Here is a 26323-nt window from a genome sequence, read left to right on the forward strand (position 1 = left end):
GCCAGGTGCCATTCTTCTTGAGTACAAGCACCGGGTTAGCCAACCACTCTGGGTGCCCGGACGCCAAGAGTCGGGCCACCTCTTCTCCAATGGCCTTGCGCCTTTCCTCGTTAAACCATCGAAGAAACTGCCTGACCGGCTTAAACTTCGGATCAATATTAAGAGTGTGCTCAGCGAGTTCTCTCGGGACACCCGGCATGTCAGAAGGTTTCCATGTAAAGATGTCCCGGTTCTCACGGATGAACTCAATGAGCGCGCTTTCCTATTTTGGATCCAAGTTAGCACTGATAATGGACTGTTTGGATGAGTCGCCAGGCACAAAATCAACCATCTTGGTGTCATCAGCTGACTTGAATTTCAACACCGGTTCGTGCTCCGTAGTTGGCTTCTTCAAAGACGTCATATCTGCCGGGTCAACATTATATTTATAAAACTTCAACTCCTCTGTCGCACAAGCAGACTCAGCATAAGCGGCATCACCTTCTTCACATTCCAGGGCTATTTTCCGGCTTCCATGTACTGTGATGGTGCCTTTATAACCCGACATCTTGAGCTGCAGATACACATAACACGGTCGAGCCATGAACTTGGCATAAGCCAGTCGTCCAAACAGAGCATGATACACGCTTTTGATTTTAACCACCTCAAAAGTTAACTTCTCAGCTCAGGAATCATATTCATCCCCAAAGCCTACTTTCAGTTCAATCTTACCAACTGGGTATGCCGATTTACCAGGCACAACACCATGAAAAACAATGTTGGATTGTTTAAGACTCTTCTCATCAACCCCATCCAACGAAACGTCTCATAATAGAGGATGTTGATATTACTGCCTCCATCCATCAGCACCTTAGTGAACTTATATCCACCCACCTGAGGTGCCACCACCAAGGCCAAGTGACCCGGATTATCAATCCGGGGAGGGTGATCTTCCCTACTCCACACAATAGGTTGTTCTGACCACCTCAAATAACGTGGAATCGCCGGCTCAACAGCATTGACAGCCCTCTTATGAAGCTTCTAGTCCCTTTTGCATAAACTAGTGGTAAATACATGGTACTGCCCACTATTCAACTGCTTTGGATTACTCTGATACCTGGACTGTTGCTGCTGATTACTTTGGCCGGGTTGCTGATTATAACCACCCTGGTTACCCGGATGGCCCTGACCGTGAAAACTGCCTCCTCCTGAACCGGCGCCCGGGCCATGAAAGCCGCCTCCGCCTGAACCACCGCCAGGCCCGTGGCTACCATCAAACATGTTGGAATTTTTTAATGCCTTCATGATCGTACAGTCCTTCCATAGATGGGTGGCTGGCTTCTCCCAGGTGCCGTGTCTTGGACAAGGTTCATTCAGTAGTTGCTCGAGGGTGGGACCTGACCCGCCTGACCGAGGAGGCGGCCTACCCTTGCGTCGTTGGTTGTTGCCCTGTGTATTGGTGTTAGCCACAAACTCGTCAGCCTTACGTTTATTACCTCCTTAATTTGCCGGGTTATGCTGGTGACCCTTTCCGTTGTCGTTCTTCTTTCCCTTCCCTGTTTTTTCTTCATCAGACATGGGATCCTTGGTACTGTCAGAATCAGCATATTTGACGAGGGATGTCATCAACTGGCCCATGTCATTACAGTCACGCTTGAGCCGCCCCAGCTTCTGTTTCAGAGGTTCAAAACGGTAATTTTTCTCCAACATTAAGACTACAGAGTCGGCATCCATCTTATCAGATGAATGTATTATCTCCTTGACCCGACGCACCCAATGGGTCGTGGACTCACCTTCCTCTTGCTTACAATTAGTCAGGTCCATGATTGACATAGGTTGTTTACAGGTGTCCTTGAAGTTCTAAATGAACCGATCCTTTAACTCCGCCCATGAGCCGATGGAATTGGATGGCAACCCTTTCAACCAAGTGTGAGCCGTTCCATCCAACATCATAGTGAAATACTTAGCCATTGCTGCATTGCTGACCTCCAACAGCTCCATTGCCATCTCATAACTTTCAATCCATGCCCCAGGCTGTAAGTCGGCCGTGTAATTAGGCACCTTACGAGGCCCCTTAAAGTCTTTTGGCAAGCGCTCATTACATATAGCCGGCACTAGGCAAGGGACACCTCCTGTTCTTGTGGCTACTCCTGCCTCGACAGAGGTTGCCGGATAAGCCGGAAAAGCCTGATGAGTCGCCTTCTCAGCCGCCAGCTGAGTCGCCCGCTCAGCCTCTTGACGGATTCTCTCCTGATCCGCCAAGTTAAGGGCTCCACCCTGCGCCGGCTCATGCCTACGCGGTTGGTTACGACATTGAGCGTTGCTCGACATAGCGGCTGAGTCCATATGCCTGCTATAGCTCGGGCTCCGGCTTGGGCGGGGGGTTGAATGGATTCTGTCATGACTGTAAGAGTACGCATCATGCTGTGCCAGAGCCGTCTGAAGAAGTTCTCTTACCCTTCGCGTTTCAATTGCTGTCGGAGAGTCACCCTCCATCGGGAGAGCCGCCAAACGAGCCGACGCAGCAATGCGATTCTCCAAAGGGTTAGAAAAATGACCCGGTGGTATTGGTGTATAATGAGGCGGAGCAGTATCCATACGAGGTCGTTCCATGGCCCGCGGTTGAAACGGCGTCCCAGGCCCGGGTGTCGTGATCCGATTTGCCTCCGGCGGGTTACTTGCACCAGCCCCGGGTGTATGGAAAAGGTTCCTAGGATCGTACGTCAGAGGCAGACATGATTGGGTTTTCTGGTGCCTTCTCCTCATGACCTCGTTCGATGCGTTCAGATCCACCGAGAGCCGGAAAGTCTCCGCTTGAAGCTGCTGAGCACGAGCATCCGAAGCCGCCCGCTCCGCGGCCATCCTGACCTCTTCTGCTGCTAAATTTTCCTTGGCCTGTGCCATCTCTTCGCATAGCCGTGCTACCTCTGCGTCATGCTGAACTCTATCCACCGGCTCCACTACAGCAGTCAACAGAGCCGTCAACTTATCTGTGAGGTCCATTAGCATCTGAGTCGGTGGGCGCGCGGGGTCTCCTGACCCGGCTGCTGCCGACCCGGAGGTTATTGTTGTTGCTGCTGTGGAATTCTGACTGGGTTGAGTGCCAGCCATGAAAACTCCGGCTCGATTCGGCGGCTCAGAGAGGTCCGGAATACTGCTGCCATCGGAACAGCCCCCAAGCACGCCATCCTGTAGCTGATACAAAGAATCTGTCTCGCCTAAGGACGACTCACCGTCAGAATAGATGGCCGTCTCACCACCGTCCACTAATCCTTCAGAGAATTCAACTCCATGGATGCAACCCATGAAGGCATGCTTCACGGCAGGCCGGGCCCGAGCGGATCTCGCACGCTGAGCCATCTCAATGAGGTTGGTGCAGACGTCCGGCTCAGGGCCTGATTCACCGATCCGGCCGATGAAGACATGGATTCCGCCAAAGGGGACCCGGTACCCGTACTCAATTGAGCCGGCCTCGGGGCCCCAGCCTTCGTCATCGATGTAGAGCTTGCCGCGACGACTCTTGGTCATCCGGCCCACAGTGTATCCCTTGAGCCCTTCGAAATTGCCCTTCAAGAACTCAAATCCACCGTGCGCTGGCCCCACGGTGGGCGTCAACTGTCATGGAATTGTCACGGCAGATGTCCTAGAAAAAGGACTTAGTCGTAGGACCATCGCAATTAGGAAGCTTAAAGGGGTTAATCGGGACAAAGGACGCGAGAGATTTATACTAGTTCGGCCCCTTACGATGAAGGTAAAAGACTACATCTAGTTGTGTTGGAATTGTTGGGGTTTCGAAGACCAGGGAGCGAATATGCTTGTCCTGGCTTCGAGTTGTTATTTCTTGTCCTAAGCCGCCGCCGGGTCGTCCCCTTATATACATGGATTGACGCCTGGCGGCCTATAGAGTCCCGGCTGGCTCAAAAAACGTGTCCGACTCAGTGACTTTTTTTATATGCCTTTCTTTACAAGTCTTTCCTTACATACGACGGTTTACAATATTGGGCCTTAAGCCGCCTCTGGGCTTAGGTCTTCTATAAGTCTTTAACAAACTATCACCTTGAATATTACCGGGCTTCTTTTGTAACCCGCCATTGGGGTTGACCCGGCCCCTCCTGGGCGGGTCATACCTAGTAACTATATCCCCAACACACCCTAAACCCTGGCGCAGCCCCTCCTGCCTTCTACCACCATATTCTCTCAGTACGACTTGGCAAAGCCCTGCCGGAGTAACTCCACCACCATCTCCATCACACCGTCGTGTTGGTTGAGATCCCATCCACTTCTCCCCCTTCTCTTGCTGGATGGATCAAGGAGGAGGAGACGTCACCGAGCCGCACGTGTGCTAAACTCAGAGGTGCCGTCTGTTCGGCGCTAGATCGGTTTGAATCATGATTGGATCGCTAAGAGTATGACTACATCAACCTCGTTATATACGCTTCCGCTTTCGGTCTACAAAGACATGTAGACACACTCCCCTCTCGTTGCTATGCATCTACTAGATTGGACATTGGGTGTTTCCTAGAATTTTTTTTGATTTTCATGCTTCGTTTCCCATCACCCTAGAACAAACCCTAGCACACGGCGGAAAAATTAGGCCAAAGAGCTTAGCTTAGCAAAAAAAACTTAAATGCCAAAAACGCCTCTCCTTTGCAGATTTTGTTGTTGTACGTTCGTATAAGGTCTACGCTACATCAAATGAAGTATCAAAATATGTTCAGGATGGTGCGTATGCGGGTGGAGCGGGTGCCGAGAAAGATATTTACCTAACATGGTCGCAACATAATCTCCGTCTCTAGCCACTACCTCCTTCGCTAGGCACAATGTCTGTCCTATACGACCTTGCCGATACATTTTTCTATTTTTTTTAGACTGTGGATGTTTGCCCCCCCCCCCCCCTAACGATCGAGCGGACATCTCGTATCAGCAGTTAATTAGCGATAAGATTTGCAGGTACAACGTCCTTGGCCCCCCCTCGATCGTTACGCGAATACTAGAGAAAGGAAAAAGGCCCATGTACAAGCCCACTGGTTAGTCATTTTCTAAGTTCATGCCAAGGTAGATTGTACGATGGGCCTCCGCTAAATCTCTTGGCGTTGAGCATTCTGTCGGTGATTAGGGCGTGCTAGATTAGCGCTGAACCGCTGCCGTCCGACGCCTTCGCCGCCTGCCTATCTCTGCTCTTCCATCTAACCTGATTCTTTGCCTCAAAAAAAAAATCTAATCTGATTCATACGGCAATGCAGGCTGCTTCACCCACCAATTATTCATGCTAGCCAACGAACTTACCGAGGTTAACACATCGCACCACCTACTAATCTCTCTCAATTCTAATCTTGTTCATATATCTTAAATTCTCATATGACAATGTTTAATAGCACGGCATCTCATGTCATATTTCAGAGTAGTTTGATCATCACATTCGTCTTCTTGGCGTTTAAGTGGAATTATTGATCAATATTAGCTATTGCTACACACGCTCCGGCAGCCAAAAAAAACTTATGTTCCCAGGCAAAGTTAAATGAGAATGATACATGAATATAAATTATTATATAATCTATGAGGCATAATATTCGTTGGCTTCATGCCTGGCTCCGCCCTTGAACCTTGAATGTTTGATCGTGTGCATCTTACCTATCAAAGGTCGGGTATTGCTCATTATGATTTTATATCCACTTAATGCCGTATTATGAGATAATAAAAAGGCCCTTTATCAAAAAATGTAGGAGCTTGCTCATTTGTAATTTTGTGTACCAAGACTGTCAGGCCGACAGGCCTCGACAGCTTGCAAATCTACGTACTCCATTTGCAACAACTTGTAGTATTCTACGTCCAGCGTTCAGTCTGTCGTTTCACTAGCAAGTTGTGAGGTGTATTTATCTGAATGTCTGTATTAGTATGTTGTTTGCCTTGAGAATTAAGCAGTGGACGTCAGACCCCGTTCCTGCCAGTAGTATTTGTCTTTCACCGAGCAGTTGCTGCTAAATGCCGGTTTATCGTCAAACCAGCAGGTTGCCGCTAGCGATAAAAGTGCATCCTGTGAGGCTTAGCCTGATGAGTGACCACTCGAGTGCTTGTTACTGCATACTGTACTATAGTAACTACATGTGCAGAGAGCAGCTGTGCCTTGTGGGGTGTGCCTCCCCACCCATTTGTATACGCCATCTTAGATGAACTACAACGAAGTACTCCGGAGTATAATAATACTGATGTACAGCAGTGCTGTATCAATCAGATTATCAATGCTGCTGTCGTGACCAGGACACACTTGCGTGCGTATAAATCAGACACCTGCCGTATGCGGATGTATAAAGAAGAGAAGGTGGAGGACCGGTGCCAGGACTATCTGAGCGTAGATTAGATTCTTGCAAATGGATTCTGCAGCGGTGCAATAAAGGAATAGGACGAGTGCAGAAATCAATGACGATTAGGCGAGAGTGTATACGATACGAAGCTGACCGTAGCGAACGCGACAGTAAGGAAAAGCCAGACGTGTAGCCACATACTCCTCCTACGTGTTACGTGTTGGCGAACCTCCGCGACAGCACAGTACGCCTGGCGCCGGGTGCAATGCAGTGCAGTGCAGGGGCGGTGATTGTTTGTGAGCAAGGGCATGTGGATTCAGGGCTTCTTTATTGGCCTCTGTCTTGCCTTCACAAAATGTACCAGTTACCCGAAAATCACATCACGTGTGTTTACGTGCATTTTGGTCTGGTTGAACAAATGCAGACCAGAAATCAACATCCACATGTTGATTAATTGCATGCCTCAAGACCAGTATGCCGCGGCGTACTGGACTAGGACGCTTGTGTCGCCGAAGGACGACAACGACGCGGTGCAGATGGTGGCCAGGGTGCCGACGGCAGGCAACCGTGCAAGACCCATAGTTCTTGATGAAGACGATGATAGCGAAGACGATGAGGAAGAAAAGAAGATGGCTATGCCCCCCGCCGCTCGACGCGACTCCAGAGTCGTCGCGGCTAGACAAAAAAGTTTGTACCCCCAATCCCCACCCCCGATGTAATCGAAAAATGACCCTATGAACCCTAAACAGCGTCGGTGCATAATCGATGGATTGGAGTGTTCATCGGCAGTGTTTCCCCTAATCCAATCCCCACCCCATGTTCAATCCCCTCTCCAATTGTGTGCTCGAATCAAATCTAACCCGAGTAGAAAGCAGTAAATCTAGAGACAGGGCAAGGACTTACCGCCATGGCCGATGCGCTCCGATGGAGTTCTGCAGTCGCTCCGATCATAGCCGCCGTCCTGGATCATCCTGATGTCGCTCTGGTGGTCGCCGCCGCCGGTATGAGTGGGGAAGAGGGAAGAGAGCGGTGAGGGAGGTGAGGGTAATTTATAACAACGCCTCACGAAACAAAGCGACGTCTCGAGACCACATCCACGCGTGCAACCGCCCACGCCCACATGACCAGGGTTGCACCGCTTGGGCCTGGCTTCACAAAAACGACCGATTTGAGCTTTCCTCTAGATACAGCCCCAGAGATGCTTTAAAGTTCGTGCTATGCAGACCCTACAGTTAATGCGGATAGCCAAACGGGCCAAAAAAAATTCCACGCAGACCTCGCTGAGGTATATGTGGGCTACCAAACTCTTCCTAAGGGGTTGTTTGGATAGGTGGTACATAGAAAACAAATTCTCTATAAACCAAGAACAGAGGCTAACAGAATAAAATCTCGTTTGGATGCTCTAACTAATTTGCGTTTTTGGAATACTTGATTTTCGAAAACCTCAAAATCTGCGTTTATAGAAAAACGACTATTGGTCGTTTTTGTAAAAGCTTGATTTGCATATACTCCATCGCAACTAATCGGCGTCCTCCAACCTGCCACGGCATGGCCGACGCCGCGTCACATCTCCGCTGCCTGATATGATACTCCTCGCGATTCATCCTCCAGCCTCGGCTATGGCCATGAACGCATCGACGTGCCGCTGTCTGGTAGGGATGCTCCTCGAGTAGTCGTGCTCGTCCTCCGGCCACGACATGGCCGTCGCTGCGTTTGCGCCCAGGATTCCGCTGGCTCGCGGCCGGAGCTAGGATGATGTATCGACGCCATCGGTGATGTGCGTCACCTGTGGCATGTCACCGGCTGGTCGGTGTATATAAAGACCACATACGAGATGGCGGCCAGGAGCGCCCCGACGGCGACGGCACCCTCGGCGAGCTCCTGGAACCGCATGGTCAGCAAGGGCGCGCGCGAGCTCATGCTGGACAAGGACGACTGCACCTCCCTCGAGTCTCTCGACATGTATGGGGTACATGGCACGTAGAACACCGAGACCTGGAGTACTTCATGCGAGTACCCAACGCCCGTGATGGTCGTATACGTACTTGACTAGTATGAGCAGAAGTGAAGCACGTACTGGCGGCTGCGCGTGGAGTCGTCCAAGGTCGGTCCAAGGGAAGGCGAGTAATGGCGTTGAGGGACTGAGAGCATTACTAGTAGAACCCTCAAACCCTCGAACCCTCACTAGCGTTTTAAGGGTCCAAAAATGATTTTTTTTGTGCACTTTTACGGATTGAAAAACAGGGACAAAGATTAGAACCCTCAAACCCAACCCTTATAACGGAATATTCCCCATGAACGACGTTGTCGTTGCGCGCGGGAGGTCGACGGGGCGGCCGCCGGCGACGAGGGTGACTAGCAGCGGCGGTCGCGGGCGTGGGCGCGGGAGTTGGAAGGATTTTTCCCTCCCGCGCGAGTATAACCGCCAAATGAGGGTTGGGGTAGATTTTGCTCCCCAACCCTTATTTTTGAGGATTGGGAGAGGGTTTGAGGGTTGGACCTTTACAAAAATTTAAGGGTTTGAGGGTTAAGGGATTCTAGTCTACGGCTTTTTTTTGACGAAAACTGTAAAAAAAACAGTTATTTTTAGGAGTTTGAGGGTTTGAGGGCTCTACTAGTAATGCTCTGAGGACCGAAAACAGAGGAGGAATGAATGTTGGAGCCTGCGTACTGTCTCCAATGGTCGAGTCGAGGAAGTAAGAGAGAAAGAGAAAGTCACGGCAAGAGTATTTTATCGAGGGAAGGTCACGGGAGGAGTCAGGACTCAAGAGGTAAGCCAAACATATTTTTCTATAAACTGGTTTTACATAAAATAATTTGTAAAACCGGTTTTGCTAAACATCAGCTAAAAACACGTTCTGTATAATCCCATGGCTAATCTTTGTTAGCCTAACAACCACTAAGAGACGTGTAGGCTGTGGAGATCGATCGTCTTGGAGACGGAGATAGCGCTGAAAATGTGGGCATCGACCATTGTCCTAGGGGAGAGGTCACGGCTGATCAAGTCACCGACCGAGCGGGGCAACCTATTTTGGAAGCCAACTACTGTATTAATAAGCGATGGATGCACGGCCATGAGCGGCATGGCGGAGATGGATGTATGGATGAATGATTGGACAAGGAGCACGGGAGAAGGGAATCGGAGATTGCGACGGCGTCCGCATGCGGGCAGGCAGCGGTTGCGGCCCGGGCGATGCGCGGACAAACGCGCGGCTCTTGCGTTCCGCCCGTGACCGTTGCCCCCATGTGAGCCGGGCATGTGCGCGCCAGTCCGCGCGCTCGTCTTCTACCGCGCCCTCTTGCCCTGTTCATGGCCACACGTTAATTCGGTGGGCTTCGTTCCCACCAGCTTCACCTTCACCTTCACGTACAAGGTTGATGTGCGCGAGCAGCTCAAAACCGTTGGCTGCCACGGGCACGGGAGTACGTATGCTTGGTTCAGAAACGGACTAGCCTCCGCCTCGGCTAGATGCTAGCTCGTCCCGTCAGTGATCGATCACATGTCTGCCTTTGGTTTTGGCAACCGATCGAAAAGTGGGCACATACGCATAACTGCACTGCGTGCACAGCCATGGCATGGCAGAGACGCATCAATCTTCCACAGCTTAAAAACAAAGAAGCAGGGATCTGGCATGGCACCTCTATAGATTAAGGCTTCCTTTGGTTTAGAGGAATTTCATAGGAATTCTAGAGGATAGGATTCTTATAGGATTTTTTCCTTTAGAGCCCTTTGGTTCATAGGAATGGATTTCAATTCCTACATAGGATTGGTTCCTATCCTCCACATTTCATAGAAAAATAAAAAAGAGCCTAGACTCTGGAAAAATTTCTTTGGTGTCAATCAAATGACATCTTGTTTCCTATTCCTACTCATAGGATTTGAGATACATGTCATCTCATTTCCTACAAGATTCCTATTCCTATGATAATCCTATCCTATGAACCAAAAGAGGCCTAAACGTACGGACAACCATGTCTATCATTGAACACGGGGGCAAAACCGCCGAGGATGCCGGGTAAAGCACATTCATAGCCATCTGGGTAAACTGACTAAATTCTGCAAAGCAAATGAGCTGTTAGGCTTGCCTGAGATGACTTTTTTTTTACTTGCTTCCCTCCTTGTTTCTTAGAGCTGTAAACAGAACAAAAAATATTTTGGTTCAGCGAGATGCATGTGAGCGTTAGTAATTCCGTATATTGGGCCGATCAGCATAATCACAATTGATATGGCGATTTTGAATGAAAAGGACATTTTAGCAGGGTCAATAAAAAAAAAGGATGTCCTAATGTCCTATTGACAAGTGAGTCTCACAATATGAAGGCAGCCAATATATAGACTCTGGGTTTGTGCATCACCTTGGTATCCTCCATAATGCATATGGATCTTGGATTAGCTGCCAAACTGGACATACTAGCGCTCTAATTGCACGTGATCTCTTGGACCACAGGGAAGGATATATATAAAGGAGAACGGCCGTTTTGTTTCCCCACAAAATCTGCTCGTGAATAAATCGTATGCTTCATTCCTGTTCCAGTAAATCGGTGTCAAAGAAGATGCGGAGCAAAGGGTATAGATGTGATTATAGCAGAGAGAGATTACTGAATATGTCATAATAGATGTGGTTCACCACCGACAAGTTCTCACTGAATAACCGCCGTAAACAAATTGCCAAGCATACATGATCATGGCGAGGAGCATAAGCAACAAGAAGACATCACTTACCAATTCCCTGTGCAGCTACAAGACCTTTGCATGCACGTGAGTTGGGGCCCCATTTCCCGCATTCATTTTCATCTAATCTTGAGAGGGAGGCGCAAACGTGGCCGCCCTGAATCTGAAGCTTGTTATTTAAAGAGAAGCCTCTGTCTTTCCCTCCTCACAAGCAATCCACACCTCTTGTGTATGCTGTCTATCTATCTACTCCCCAAGCACGTACAAACACTCTCCACACAGCTAGCCAACAGGTACAACAGACACAAGGATGAAGCTCAGAGTAAAAGGCTTCGGCCTCCTGCTTCTCCTTGTCTTGCTTGCTCTATGCTCCACCATTGATGTCTGTGACGCGAGGAGAGGCAAGCATTGGAGGCCAAGGAGCTCGCCGAGCTCCTCTCTGCTCAAGAAGAAAGGGAAGGCAAAGAAGGGCAGCTCCCACCGGCAGCACGGGGGCAACCGGCGAAGCCCGCCACCAGCCCCCCCTGGTGTTGGCAAAGGACACCAGACGCCATACCAGCCAAGCCCCAATGTACCTGTAAGTCCGAGCCCGAGCCCGAGCCCCAAGCCGAGCCCTGCCAAAGGCAATGGACATACAAGTCCACAGCCTCCATCTCCAAGCTGTGGAAAGGGCAGGCAGCCACCGCCGCAGCCACCACCTGTGGCCTCAGCCTCACCGGGCGCGGTGTTTAACGTGGTTGATTTCGGAGCCAAGGGTGATGGAATTTCAGACGATACAAAGGTTGGTCAACATCACTGCCCCTCAAATTGCTGTTTTATCGAGAGAAAATTCGCTAACTTGTGTAGCATCATGCATTCCCCGACTCAGAAATTCTCACTGCCAATTCCATTTTGCACTGCCCATTACCCACGCATGATTACTGTCCTATGATCCATGATCATCGACTACTCTCACATGATTTCCAGTGCAGAGCCGCAGGAAATTGTCACTAGTGACATACCTTTCTGTAGTCAGTATTTGCATGACTGCCTGTGCTTGCCGGAAATTTTATTTGTTTCTTTTTGGATTGTTCTGTCCTTCACATGTCCACACTTCAAGCTGGTACGGCTTCCCCTTTTTGAGGAATCACGTTCTCTTGGTGAACAAAGTGGGCATCAAGTCAGGGTTAACAAAAAACTGAAGAATATATTCAGGGTTCGCAAGAAAAACATCGATATTTTTTCAAAATATTGTTTGCACGCGGGAAACATATCGATGGCAAAAATTGGGATCGACCAACTATACCTTTTTTTAGTGTTATATAGTTCTGGAAAACCAGTAATTTTTTTCTTAAAAAGATTGAAATGTTTTATGTAGAGGCATACTTGAAATCCAAAATACACACCAGAAAATAAAAATCAATGGTGGTTAAATTCATGGAAATTGGGAGATGCATTGAAAGTTTCCAAAAATTAAGCTTCAACCAACATTTAACAGTGTACTTGGGTTTCTTTTCAGCCAAAAGAAATCCTCATTTTCTGGGTACGGTTTAGGATAGTTTCACTCCGACAAAACCATAGGGGCACAGTGGAACTATATAGGAGTACTATGATTAGCTTAGTCTAGTCTTTTGAGAACAAACCTCTAATAAATTAGTGTGCATGCAGGCTTTTCAAGCAGCGTGGGCTGCTGCGTGCAAGCTGGGAGCGTCTACAGTTCTCGTACCATCAGAACTAGAGTTCCTTGTTGGGCCAATCTCCTTTTCTGGGCCTTACTGCAAACCAAACATTCTTTTCCAGGTAATTCTGCACCTAATGCCAAATATGCACCTGAGAAAGCTTTCCCCTTGCCTCCCTTTCTTCTAGATTCTATACTAACATACTAACATACAAATATGTACCTGCATTGAACAACACAACTCCTATGTACTCTTACATATGCAGGGAAAATGATCTCTTGATGTTATGAGCATGTAACAGATTCCAATGCTACATTTGATATATCAAAATAATTCGAAGTGTTTTCATGTTTAAGACCGTAAAACATTTCCAATGCCACATTGATACCTCCTCTGTTCACAAATATAAGATGTTTTAGAGTGACCATACAAGTCTCTAAAACGTCTTATATTTATGTACTTGTCACTCAAATGGATGTATCTGGCACTAAAATACATCTAGATACATCCGTTCGACTGTTTGAGCGACAAGTAATAAGGATTGGAGGGAGTAATTTAAATTATTTCTACGTCTAAGATCACGCCGCGGCAGGTTTCAAGTGGTGGGATGTTTGAAAATAGAAATGAAACGAAATTTTCATGTGTACAAAGAGAAACAAACTCCAATCTGGCAAAGGTGAAAGACAAAAACATAACGGGGTTAAATGATGTGCTAATTTTGCAGCTCGAAGGGACGATCTTAGCCCCAACAAATGCTAAAGCATGGGGTTCTGGCTTGCTTCAATGGCTTGAATTCACCAAACTAAGTGGGTTATCAATTCAAGGCAGTGGCACCATAAATGGTAGGGGGCAACAGTGGTGGACCTACTCAGACCCAAATGACGATGAGGATGACGACACAGTAAGACCCGACCATCTAGTATTACTAGATCACTCAATTCAAAAGTTGGTCTATTAATCACTAACCTTGGATACATTCCAGCAGTACAATCAGGAGCTTGAAAGGATGTCACGGGTTAAACCTACGGTAAGATCACTATCTTTAGTGCACATTCAGTACTGTATACCAAAACAAACATCTGGCAGTTTTGATTCCATACTCTGATGCAGGCATTGAGGTTCTATGGTTCTTCAAATGTCGTAGTGGCTGGCATCACAATTGTCAACAGCTCACAGTGCCATCTCAAGTTTGACAACTGTCAAGGGGTGCTGGTCCACGACCTGACAATATCCTCCCCTGAGAACAGTCTCAACACCGACGGAATACACCTGCAGAACTCCAAAGATGTCAGCATTCATCATACCAACTTGGCTTGCGGTAATTCCTCTTTATGACTAACTTCAAGAAGAATTTTGTTTTGCCAATCTAGCATGCATTCATATTATGTTCAGCAATTTTTTTTGCCAACACGTGTCCACGTGAAACATATCTTCAACCAGAATTTGAGAACACAAGACAATTTATATATTCCAACAAACTATAATATAAGGCATATGATCAACTGAAAGCATGTCCCTCTGTTCTGCAAGCTCTGCAGTGCGGCGGACAGTTCCAGACTTAGGGTACACTGGAAAAGGGTGGCGAATCGTATCGAAGCATCTTTTGCAGTTACACAAAAGTAGTACAATGAGTATATAGCACAGATCACATGGCATCTTTTGTCTTGTTCCATGCAGGTGACGATTGCATCTCCATCCAGACAGGATGTAGCAACATATACATACACAATGTGAATTGTGGACCAGGCCATGGAATCAGCATTGGTGGACTAGGCCGGGACAACACAAAAGCATGCGTCTCTAATGTAACAGTAAGAGATGTCAACATGTTCAGAACAATGACTGGTGTCAGAATCAAGACCTGGCAGGTAAGATCAATAATTAAAGAAAGAGCATGCAGAATAAACTCATAATACCTACTGAGCTAAACCAATTGAATTCTCCTTGCAGGGTGGTATAGGACTGGTTCAAGACATAAGGTTCTCAAACATACAAGTCTCCGAAGTTCAAACACCTATTATGATAGACCAGTTCTATTGCGACAAAAGAACCTGCACAAATCAAACATCAGCAGTGGCAGTATCAGGCGTTCAGTATGAGAACATCAGAGGGACATTTACAATCAAGCCTCTCCATTTTGCATGCAGTGACAGCTCACCTTGTTCAGGGATCACACTTACCGGAGTACAACTTAAACCCGTGCAAATAGCCCACTACCACCTAAACAATCCATTCTGTTGGCAAGCTTTTGGGGAACTCTTCACTCCAACCATCCCTCCCATAGCTTGTCTGCAGATTGGAAAACCTGCTGGGAACAACTTGCAGACATACCATGACATATGCTGAAACACAGATAGTATCCTCATCCATTAGTTGGTGCTTATTCATGAGTGGTCGTTGTGATGCTTCCGACCCTTTGCACCATTGCTTCGTCATGTGCATATATACACAGTTAATTTATGTTTTGTTATCACAGCAAGTGTGTCATGTTTGTGGTAAAGGAAACATAGATATTTTCATATAAAATGGGCAGGCAGGCAGATTATATGTGTGAGCTGAAAAAATATAGCGCATGTTATTCTATGCTAATACAAAGTATTAAGTGTTAAAAAATAATAGTACAGCACTTTTGCACATTGCTACACCCTACTATTTAATAAAAACAGTGCCAGCATCTGTAAAGGTGAAGCAAATGTTAACGACCCAAGAATCCCAATGACAATGTTGAATGTACAATATGCAATAACTCAATTAAGATTCAGAAACAGATTGCTACAATATAATATGTTTAGATGACCAACAAAGTATACTGATTGATTAATCGAAGGAAAAGTTTGTTTTGGCACTTGGGCAGAAGGAACAGAAAAATGATATTAAAATGAACTGTTAGAAGAATGAACAAGTACAATACATCCAGCTTCTAAGCAACAAATGCTAAAAGCATTTGCAACATACACATTCTGTATTCAAGACATGTAGCAGTGCAGCGCGAAAAGGAAATGTGTGTGTTTTTAGATTTAGCTAGAAAGATTTTGACGGACGGATAGAAAAAAAAAGTTCAAATAGATCAACTTAATTAGATAATAATGGTGTAAAAATAGAATGAGTGAAAGCAAATTAACCATTAGAACATGACAGAGAAGTGACCATTTGTTAACTACTCCCTCCGTAACTAAAAAACGTCTTATATTAAGTAATGGAGGGAGTAGGTTATCATGATCACGCATAAGCATTTTTACCATCTTTCTAGCATTATAACTCGGCGAGAATCAGCTATCTTTGAATAAGGGAACAACAAATATAAGCTATAATGGAAGATACGTAGATTGGTGCAACACTTACTGAACCTTACAATGTGATCTCACTTCTAGGTGGACAGCCAACATGTTAACGCATAAGCATTTTTACTGTCTTTCCATCATTATTATAACTTCTAATCTAATTGCCTGTCAGTTCCATGCACTCGGATGAGCTAAGGCATTAACTTTTACATAGTTGGCCCATACAGCTTATATACCCATCTCTAAATTATCACGACCAACACTAAATAAATAAAGTGCTGCCATCAGGAAGCAAAATTACAATATTTAAATACCAAGACTAATTCACACATCTATTTTGGAATGGATGTAACTATCTACATTAACCACATTTCTTAACTATAACAGATTATTATTTAAAAGTAGAGTTTTGTATGAAGATCACATCAAACCATATTATTAGGGAATTTCATCATACATAATGCTAGCACACATGTAAACTCAATGTACTCCCTCCTTCCATCTATATAGGGCCTAATGCGTTTTTTAAGACCGTCTTTCACTATTGACAAGATTAATAGTACATGACATGCACAATGTGAAAATTATATCATTGAAAACTCCTTTCACACATGAATTTAACGGTGTGCATTGTGTAAGTTGCATGTCATATATTATTGCTCTAATATTTGGTCAAAGTTAGCCTCGAAAAACGCATTAGGCCCTATATAGATGGAAGGAGGGAGTAAGTCAATTGATAAACATGAAAATATACCACAACCACCATTCTTATTGAGATATTACTACCAATGTGCTTTCAAGCAACACTTTCCCCAATAATCCTTATTTATGTTGATCAAACAGCTTGTGAAGAAGTTTCATGTTTGCATGGACTTCATTGCACCAGATTTGCCACCACGGAAAGATTAGGATTTCTTAGTGCATTGTTTGATATAAATATTGCTATGCCAGAAACAAACATAATGGCAAAATACATGGGGCCATACAGCCATGTTATACAAAGATATACTAGCATATGATGTGTTCTCAAGTACGTATAATACATGCTGGCCAATGCAAGAGATGCACTAACATCACTGCGCATTATCCAGTTAAAGGCTATGAACTTGCCATTGTATAAAATACACATTCATGGCTCAGTTATTTGGTTGTTACAACTACGGCCAGGATGTAATCTTTGCTTTGTACTTTAAATTTTGAGAAAAGAAGAGGTCAACACAATCTCGTGGAAAGAGAGAAAGTACAGTATATCCCCAATATCATAGCATGCAAAATACTATTCAGATATTCATTGTTGGAAAATAATGCTTCATTCATAAATAGTGAAATTTCTGTGTACAATTTCATTAATGTTGTACATAACTAGACATAGCAAAACTGCCAAAACTAGAATGACAGCAGTGTATGCACCAACAAACAGTTCCACAAACACTTGAATTTGTAGCTCAGCTTGATGATGCACTTGGAAAGTTTGCAGAACCTGTTTGTACAGTAGCAGACAAAGATTTCAGAATTGCTTAATAGAGCATGAAAAGACACACAAACCAGGCATGTTTAAGATGAAGAAGACTGACGCAATCATCTTGAAAAACTAACGACATCCTTTGTCCCTCTGTAGTTTGATATGGTTTCAGGGCTTGCTTGTCCTGTTATTTCCACGTATTTGTCCTCCAGACTCTATTGGAAATGAGAAAGTTCGACTAGGCGTAAGCAAAGTTACAAAATGAGATACGGCATAACAAATCATAAACACACGCGCACATGCTTCAAGAAATATTATGCCATGTCATTCAGCAAATATACCAAACCTTAACAAACCAAAAACCCAAAGTCATGTAACTCCAGCCAATAAAGCATTAAAAAAAAACTCCAACCAAGAAAGACTAACACATTTACAAAAAAAAGGATCATATCTTCATCATGAACAGCCCTGTTGATAACAAGCAAATTAGTGCTTCTATGCTCTCCCAAAAGAAAAGCAAAATTTGGAGGGACATTAGTGTCTTATTTGCAGCGCCCCACTATTCCAATAATTACAACACTGCTGGCTTTTGAGAGAGCATATAAGCACAATAACTAATATCAAATGATATTCCCAGTGTAACTACACCAACTTCGGATTCACAGCTACTAACCTTCAGCTGCTCATGTATGCTCTCAACAACATCCATAGTCATTCTGTCAAAGAAAAGGATTCCCTGCAAATCCACAAGTTGATGGTGAGTGGTCATGTGACTATAGTGCTGAATGTGTTCACACACCAATATAAGCCCTTCATTACGTAAATTGAGGTGTCCTTAGACCCAATTGGTTTGTTGGATCAAAAGTAACATGGACAGTGAAGTAAAGTTTAGTTGGCCATTGAATATGTCATTCACATAAATGAACTCATACCTGTAAATGAACTCATTTAGTTGGCTAGTGGACGATTTAATTCAAAAATCTTACATAAATACATGACAAAATTAAGTTTGATCAAGGTTAAGCTCATACCTGTAAATGATCAAACTCATGCTGGAAAACTCTTGCAGATAGTTCTGATAATTTAACTTTGATCTTTGCTCCACTAGCATCTTGAGCATCAATTTTAACAGTGTCTGGTCTCTGCATAGCACAGTGGTGAAAGATAATTGCAAATGCCATATCCCATAAATTAGTAAAATCCTCCTTTTTCAGAAGAACGCAAATACTAAATATAAAGAGTACTATGATAGGATCAACAAAGGTGGATATTAGTTGCATTCCCTAACTTATCTACTCCCATCATTTGTTAGATATCTGATACTTTTGTCATATATATGAACGCTTAGTGACATAATATAGATAGTTAAGATAATAAGTATGGTCTATGTTAACAAGCTTTAAACTCTAAATCTCATGTACTCAGGTTTTTTCAGTAGCAATTTGGACTTGTGAAAACACAATCTATTTGCAGTAATGCAGCCATGCAGGTCATACTTGCTTTAAAGTTAATGCAAACTGAAATTATATTTAGAGTGCTGGTACAGGTTTAATTTCAGATGGCTATGTGGCTGATAAATATCACTAATATTTCTTGGTGATTATAAAAATGAAAAAAAAAAACCTTCTAACCCTGAAATTGCAGAAGTTTACTTTCGAATCTTGAACTCTTGAATCAGTTTACCCCTGGCCCTATCCCAAGTGGTTTTGCGCAGACTGACATGACATAGGGCAGATATGTGGATCACTTTACTCTTGCCTTGTCAGCAACTTAATTAAAACATTAAAAAAAATCAAGAAATCAGTAAAAATAATACTCCCTCCGATCCGAATTAATTGAAGCAGCCTCTATACAATGTAAAATGGACATTGCATAGAGGCTGTCTCAATTAATTCGGATCGGAGGTTGTATCTATTTTTACAAAAAGTGAACTATTTAGGAAATTCGGGGAGAAGTTTTTTTGGATTGACTATTGATGAATCTTTTTTCAGTTTGACTACCAAAAAAAACCTTTTTGGAACTTGGGTTTTTCAAACTGACACTAAAAAAAGTTTAGCTACATGTCATCTGAGAACTACTGAATCTGCTTTTTTTTCTTTCACTAAAAAATAAGAGAATCTGGTTTTTCTGATTGACTTTCTACTATTTGTGAATTGCTTGGAAGTTAGACATCTTTCCAAAAAACTGATTATTATTATTATTATTATTATTATTTCCTTTTATTGTCTGAATTATTTAATTCTTACTTTTTTCACTTAAGTTGCTGACATGGCAAGATGATGGCACGAGTTCTCTCAGTCAGCACAAAACCACTTGAGAGAGCCAGGGATAAAGTAAACTCATTAAAGAGTTCAATGTTCAAACAACCAGATTTACAGTTCAAGTTTGAAAAATGAACTCCTGGCTCCTGCAATAGTTCAGGGTTGTAAAGTGGATTTTTTCTATAACAATATACAGAATTTGGAATTAAGCAACACATGACAAATGAGACAAATATTAAATTCAACACATGAAAGATGTATCTTTCTAGCTAATCCGTGTGCTTTTCCACATAAGTTATTTCTGCACATATCTTCTATATCTAAATAGTTAGCCCCCACTAATCTATTTCCCTCAACATGCACACATGCATGGAAAAGGCCCAGTCTCAACATACAAATATGCATGAGAAAAGACTCAGCTCAATGACTAAATATAGTAAATCATATGTATTTCAAATTTAGTTCTTATATTACAAATTTAAATTTCCTATCCGAAAAGAACTAAATCTAACCAAAATATAGTATTTCAAATTTTAGTTATATTCTTAATTTAAAATTTATATCACATACAACTAAATCTACTTAAAATGTATTTCAATTGATTCTTGCAGCAACGCGCAGGGTATGATCTAGTTATCAGTTAAATGTTTATTCCACCATAGCACCTGGGTTTTGTGCACATGTTGAAAAGTTGTCTCGAAAATATAAAATTGACTCAACCGTATGTCCTCCATAGAATGGATGGCAACCAGTAATTCCTAGTAACTCAAGAGGTGAACAGACACAGCCAACAACTTAGATCTTAATAAGAGCAAAGATAAAGGCTACTCTCACCAGCACATTGGCATATATTCCAGGGAACGACAAGCACCCTTCTTCATAGACTGACAAGCGTTTCGAGAACTTGTAAACTACTGGGTTGACAAGGACAATTTCCTCTCCTTCCCCTTTCACTCCAGCTGGGTTGAATACCATGAGCTGCACGTTCACTCCAACTTGTGGTGCCGAGAGACCAATGCCATCAGTCCTGTAGCATGAAACCAGGTCAATCCTTTCTAAAAACAGCGGAGAGGCCTATGAGCAGGTTATGATTGGATGTTTGCACCCACTAGAAGATGACTAAGGCATTTCAGGTCCACCATAAGTAAATGAGTAATATGACATATAGCCCAGATAAAAAAAACTATTAATTATAGCAGTAGCACCATGTGCACTCATGCACAACTACCTGACCATTCCAGGACTCACAGCCTCAGATAGCCTCATGAGTATAAATGACGCCTCAATTTGCTAATTTGACAAGAACAATGCCTATAAAATACTAGAGAACATAGGAGATGTGCACACATGTGCATCTCTTGTCTATCGATTGATAGTGTCAAGGTCCCTAACCACCTAGCGACTCTCGGGGTGTATGGAAAGTCAGTGTATACAGGAAGAGGCAAAAATCAGAGCACTATATGGACTTCTACAAGCCAGTGGTGCTCAAATTAACAATACCGTGCATATTTAGTAAAGAAAGTGGCACGGCAACCTCATGTGAATTTCATCAAACAGCTCCGGTGCGCACAGCAGAGCAAGGTAAAAGGGACAAGGTTCTACGTCAGACTCACTTGTACATGACATCGAACATCTCGTCCGCGAGGGAGCGAAGGTTGTCGTCGAAGGTGTTGATGCGCTTGTTGCGTGCGCGCAGGACGGGGTCTGGGTACTGCACTACCTTGAGCGGCGGCTCGAACCGCAGGTCCGCAGCTACACCGTGCAATAACAACAACTTAGTAAGAGAATTAGAGATGGAAGCTACAATCCGAGTATCGAAGAGTTCCTGGAAGCGGCTGCTAACCTGTGGCAAAGTCGTCATCCTCGTTGGGCGGGGCGGCGGCCGTGGAGGAGCCGAACCCGCGGCGCGTGCGGGCGGCGAGCGGCGTAGCCGGCCCGGTGCGTCGTAGGGGCAGGGTCGTGGGGTGGGTAGCGAGGAGGGGGCGATAGGAGAAGGACGCGAAGGCGCGGAAGCGGGGGCAGAGGCGAAGGTGGAAGCACGCGGCCGCCATGGTAGTGGCCCGTCCCTTCTCGTGGCTTGGTTCGATTTTTTTCCCAGAGTGGTGTGCGGGCACCACAAGGTCGACGTGATCGGATTGCATTCAAAGAAAAAGGTCGACGTGATCGGACGGCTGTACGCCGTCCAGTTTTTTCTATATCTGAAAATATGACCACATTCTCAAAAAAAATATATGACATGTTGCTTGTTTTTTCCTACGACTAAGGGCCAGTTCTTTTAGACGGCTTAAAAAATAAGCTGCCTCTTCCAGCTTAAAAAATAAGCCATACCAAAATTTGTTGAGACTTCTAAATTAATTATTCCATAACTAGTTTAGAAGTCCCAATGAATAAGAGAGATGGCTTATAGGAAAAGCTGGGGAGGAGGTGGCTTATTTTTTAAACTGCCAAAACAACTGGTCCTAAAACTTGCTGTTTGCATGTGATAATGCTAACTACATCCAGCAAAGAAAGTAAAACATTCGGAGGATCATCAATCCACTCACTACAAAAACTAAATCTAGCAGGATAAGTTAATTCATGTACAACATCATTTGCTTCTCGAGGACAGTATTCAAACCGAACTGAACTGAACTCATATGCAAGTGATAGCAATCGACAATGATGGCCGTTGCATTACCTACATAATGGCCCCCCTTTAGTTATAATCTCCATAAGTCACAACATGTTACTTGTTAGAGCATCTACTATAATCGGATTGGGGAAATCCAGGCCTATATATCTACCAACACATTGATGGACAATGACCGGTTACCCTCAAATGTTCACGTCCATAACCGTCTCCTTCACAGCAAATCCTTTAATCAATACACTCTAATGCAACGTAGAATAAGCATGTGTAGTTTGCTACTTGTGAGCTGCGTTAGGATTTTCTCAGAAGAGGAAGGGTGAAGCAATATAGTAGCAGAGAAGTATTTCTCTTGATAAGAACCAAGGTTATCGAACCAATAGGGAACCACGCAAATTCTCATCTTCAATACCTACACACATAAAAGCAAATACTTGCACCCAACACGGGCAAGAGAGTTGTCAATCCCCTGAACTCGTTACTTGCGAGGATTAAATCTTGTATTGGTAGATACATAAAAAGAAAAGTAAAATAAAAAGTATAAAATTGCAGCAAGGTATTTTTGGTTTTAGCAATATGATTAAAGTAGACCCGGAGGCCATAGTTTTCACTAGAGACTTCTCTCTTGAAACAATAACATATGTTGGGTAGACAAATTATTGTTGGTCAATTGATAAAAAATGCATAGTTATGATCTTATTCATGGCAATGATCACAAATATAGGCATCATGTCCGTGATAAGTACATCGATTACTGCTTGCATCTGCTACTATTACTCCACCAATCGACCGCTATCCATCATGCATCTACGGTATTAAGTTCATGAAAAATAGAGTAATGCCTTAAGCAAGATGACATGATGTAGACAAAGTAAACTCAAGCAATATGAATAAACATCATCATTTATCCTTAATGGCAACAATACAAATACATGCCTCGTTACCCCTTCTGTCACAAGGTGAGGACACCGCAAGATTGAACCCATTAGAAAGCACCTCTCCCACTGAAGATAAATCAATCTAGTTGGCCAAACCAAACAGATAGATTGGATAGAAATACAAAGCTATCACAATCATGCATAATAAAGTTTAGAAAAAAAACTCAACTACTTTCAATGAATAATTTGATCATAAACTCATAATTCATCGGATCCCAACAAACACACCGCAAAAGAAGATTACATAGGATAGAAATCTAAGAAGATCGAGTAGAACATTGTATTGAAGATCAAAGAGAGAGAAGAAGCCATCTAGGTACATGTACTAGCTATGGACCCGTAGGTCTGTGGTGAACTACTCACGTGTCATCGAAAGGGCGACAAGGTTGATGTAGAGGCCATCCATGATCGATCCCCCCTCTGGCAGAGTACCGAAAAAGGCCTCCAGATGGGATTGCAGAAGAACAAAAGATTGCTGCGGCGGAAAAAGTGTTTCAGGTGGCTCTCTGTTGCTTTTCCAATATTTAAGAATTTATAGAAGTGGAATTAGGTTAGACGAAGCCATTTGGGGCCCACAAGGTAACAGGGCACACCCTGTTGCCTTGCCATCTCCTCGCTTGCCGCCTGGTCCCTCCTGAAGCTTATAGGGTCTCTTTTGTCCATAAAAACCAGCAAAAAGTTTCGTAACGTTTGGACTCTGTTTGGTACTGATTTTCTGGAAACCAAAAAACAAGCAGAAAACAACAACTGACACTAGGCACTGGTTTAATAGGTTAGTTCCCAAAAATGATATAAAATAGAATAAAAATACATATAAAGTATCCAAGGTTAATAATATAATAGCACGAGACGATAAAAAAATATAGATATGTTGGAGACGTATCATAGTTCACCTAGATCGCACACATAGCATATGAATAGTTGATCATACATGCCATCGGACATTCAAAAATTGACATGTTCTAAATACCGCAGTTATGGAGGAAGTTCACACATTGCTACCCTTGCCCTTGCCCTTATAGTCTCTGTCGCGGAAATAACAATAGAAGATGCAATATGGATCGAGCCGAATCTGCTCACTTCTCGAGTTGTCCGATATGTAGTCGGCATCGTCCTTCTCCTCTTTATAGGGTCGTCCGATGAGGGCACGGACCGCCTGAGATTGCTCCTTTCCGAGGGCATGGACCATCCGGGCAAGACTCTTTGCGAAGATGTGGGCATGGAGGGCATCCTCCGTCAAGCAGCATGTGACTCAGCCTCCTGAAGGAAATATGCCCTGGAGGCAATAATAAATTTGTTATTTATACTTCCTTATATCATGATACATTTTTATTATTCATGCTAGAATTGTATTAACCAGAAACTTAGTACATGTGTGAATACATAGACAAACAGAATGTCCCTAGTATGCCTCTACTTGACTAGCTCGTTAATCAAAGATGGTTAAGTTTCCTGACCATAGACATGTGTTGTCATTTGATGAACGAGATCACATCATTAGAGAATGATGTGATGGACAAGACCCATCCGTTAGCTTAGCATAATGATCGTTTAGTTTTATTGCTATTGATTTCTTCATAACTTATACATGTTCCTCTGGCAATGAGATTATGCAACTCTCGAATACCGGAGGAACACCTTGTGTGCTATCAAACGTCACAATGTAACTAGGTGATTATAAAGATGCTCTGCAGGTGTCTCTGATGGTGTTTGTTGAGTTGGCATAGATCAAGATTAGGATTTGTCACTCCGTGAATCGGAGAGGTATCTCTGGGCCCTCTCGGTAATGCACATCACTATGAGCCTTGCAAGTAATGTGACTAATGAGTTAGTTACGGGATGATGCATTACGGAATGAGTAAAGAGACTTGTCAGTAACAAGATTGAACTAGGTATGATGATACCGACGATCGAATCTCGGGCAAGTAACATACCGATGACAAAGGGAATAACGTATGTTGTTATGCGGTTTGATCGGTAAAGATCTTCGTAGAATATGTGGGAGCCAATATGAGCATCCAGGTTATGCTATTGGTTATTGATCGGAGATGTGTCTCGGTCATACCTACATAGTTCTCGAACCCGTAGGGTCCGCACGCTTAACGTTCGATGACGATTTGTATTATGAGTTATGTGATTTCATGACTGAAGTTTGTTCGGAGTCCCGGATGAGATCATGGACATGACGAGGAGTCTCAAAATGGTCGAGAGGTAAAGATTCATATATTGGAAGGTTACATTTAGACACCGGAATGGTTTCGGGAAGTTTCGGTTAAGTTTCGGAGTACCGGGGATTACCGAACCCCCCCCCCCCAGGAAGTTAATGGGCCATCATGGGCCTTAGTGGAGGAGAGAGGGCCGGCCAAGGAGGTGGCGCCCATGCCAATCCGAATTGGACAAGGGGTGGGGGTGGCTCCCCCCTTTCCCTCTCCTACTCCTTCTCTCTTCCCCCCTTTTGCTACTCTGGAAAAGGAAAAAGGGAGAGGGGGTCCTACTAGGACTAGGGAGTCCTAGTAGGACTCCTCACACTTGGCGCGCCCCTAGGGGGGCGGCTCCTCGCCTCCCCCCTTTATATACGGAGGCGGGGGGCACCCCAAGGGCACAACAGACATCTCTTAGCCGTGTGCGGTGCCCCCCTCCATAGTTTACCACCTCGGTCATATCGTCGTAGTGCTTAGGCGAAGCCCTGTGCCGGTAACTTCATCATCACCGTCGCCACGCCGTTGTGCTGATGGAACTCTCCCTCGTCCTCAACTGGATCAAGAGCTCGAGGGACGTCATCGTGCAAAATATGTGTTGAACACAGAGGTGCCATACGTTCGGTGCTAGGGTCGGTTGAATCGTGAAGATGTTCGACTACATCAACCGCGTTACTAAACGCTTTCGCTTTCGGTCTACGAGGGTACGTAGACACACTCTCCCCTCTCATTGCTATGCATCTCCTAGATAGATCTTGCGTGATCGTAGGATTTTTTTTGAAATACTGTGTTCCCCAACAGTGGCATCTGAGCCAAGTCTATGCGTAGATGTTATATGCACGAGTAGACCACAAAGAGTTGAGGGCGATAATAGTCATACTGCTTACCACCAACGTCTTACTTTGATTCGGTGGTATTGTTGGATGAAGCGGCCTGGACCGACATT

The 26323-nt window shown here is 44.3% G+C and overlaps 2 protein-coding genes and 1 long non-coding RNA gene across 4 annotated transcripts; 1 reads left to right on the forward strand and 2 right to left on the reverse strand.

Moving 5' to 3' along the window:
* Positions 1-10092: 10092 nt before the first annotated feature.
* LOC125544218 (uncharacterized) lies at positions 10093-13851 on the reverse strand. The gene is made up of 4 exons (XR_007299327.2): positions 13712-13851; positions 13578-13633; positions 10638-10807; positions 10093-10413 (listed from the first exon to the last, which is right to left on the reverse strand). It is a non-coding gene; the product is annotated as an uncharacterized LOC125544218 (long non-coding RNA).
* Positions 10857-15156, forward strand: LOC125544216 (polygalacturonase At1g48100). 2 transcript variants are annotated; one of them, XM_048707818.2, is made up of 7 exons: positions 10857-11734; positions 12601-12732; positions 13336-13512; positions 13594-13638; positions 13722-13929; positions 14289-14479; positions 14562-15156. In XM_048707818.2, the coding sequence occupies exons 1-7, from the start codon at positions 11264-11266 to the stop codon at positions 14955-14957; spliced, it is 1620 nt and encodes a 539-aa protein (XP_048563775.2). In that variant the 5' UTR covers positions 10857-11263; the 3' UTR covers positions 14958-15156. The 2 variants fall into 2 exon arrangements, with proteins under 2 accessions (XP_048563775.2, XP_048563776.2); XM_048707819.2 differs by having other exon boundaries at positions 11221-11734; positions 13597-13638.
* Positions 15157-17183: 2027 nt separating this feature from the next.
* PDF1B (peptide deformylase 1B) lies at positions 17184-21734 on the reverse strand. The gene is made up of 7 exons (XM_048693846.2): positions 21459-21734; positions 21229-21367; positions 20450-20642; positions 18386-18496; positions 18028-18090; positions 17467-17569; positions 17184-17372 (listed from the first exon to the last, which is right to left on the reverse strand). Exons 1-6 carry the CDS (start codon positions 21664-21666, stop codon positions 17471-17473), a joined length of 813 nt encoding a protein of 270 aa, XP_048549803.2. The 5' UTR covers positions 21667-21734; the 3' UTR covers positions 17184-17372; positions 17467-17470.
* Positions 21735-26323: the final 4589 nt, after the last annotated feature.

This window comes from Triticum urartu, chromosome 3A (assembly GCF_056163025.1).
Source record: "Triticum urartu cultivar PI428250 chromosome 3A, HENAU_Tu73, whole genome shotgun sequence".
NCBI classification, from domain to species: Eukaryota; Viridiplantae; Streptophyta; class Magnoliopsida; order Poales; family Poaceae; genus Triticum; species Triticum urartu.

Excerpts from the sequence above, each read along its gene's own strand:
- PDF1B (XM_048693846.2), bottom strand. The coding sequence starts at position 21,666 with ATGGCGGCCGCGTGCTTCCACCTTCGCCTCTGCCCCCGCTTCCGCGCC. Across the intron at positions 20,643-21,228 it reads ATGTTCGATGTCATGTACAA|GACTGATGGCATTGGTCTCT; the intron begins GTGAGTCTGACG and ends TTCATGCTACAG. Across the intron at positions 18,497-20,449 it reads GAATATATGCCAATGTGCTG|AGACCAGACACTGTTAAAAT; the intron begins GTGAGAGTAGCC and ends TGTGCTATGCAG.
- LOC125544216 (XM_048707818.2), top strand. The coding sequence starts at position 11,264 with ATGAAGCTCAGAGTAAAAGGCTTCGGCCTCCTGCTTCTCCTTGTCTTG. Across the intron at positions 13,639-13,721 it reads TGTCACGGGTTAAACCTACG|GCATTGAGGTTCTATGGTTC; the intron begins GTAAGATCACTA and ends ACTCTGATGCAG. Across the intron at positions 13,930-14,288 it reads TCATACCAACTTGGCTTGCG|GTGACGATTGCATCTCCATC; the intron begins GTAATTCCTCTT and ends TGTTCCATGCAG.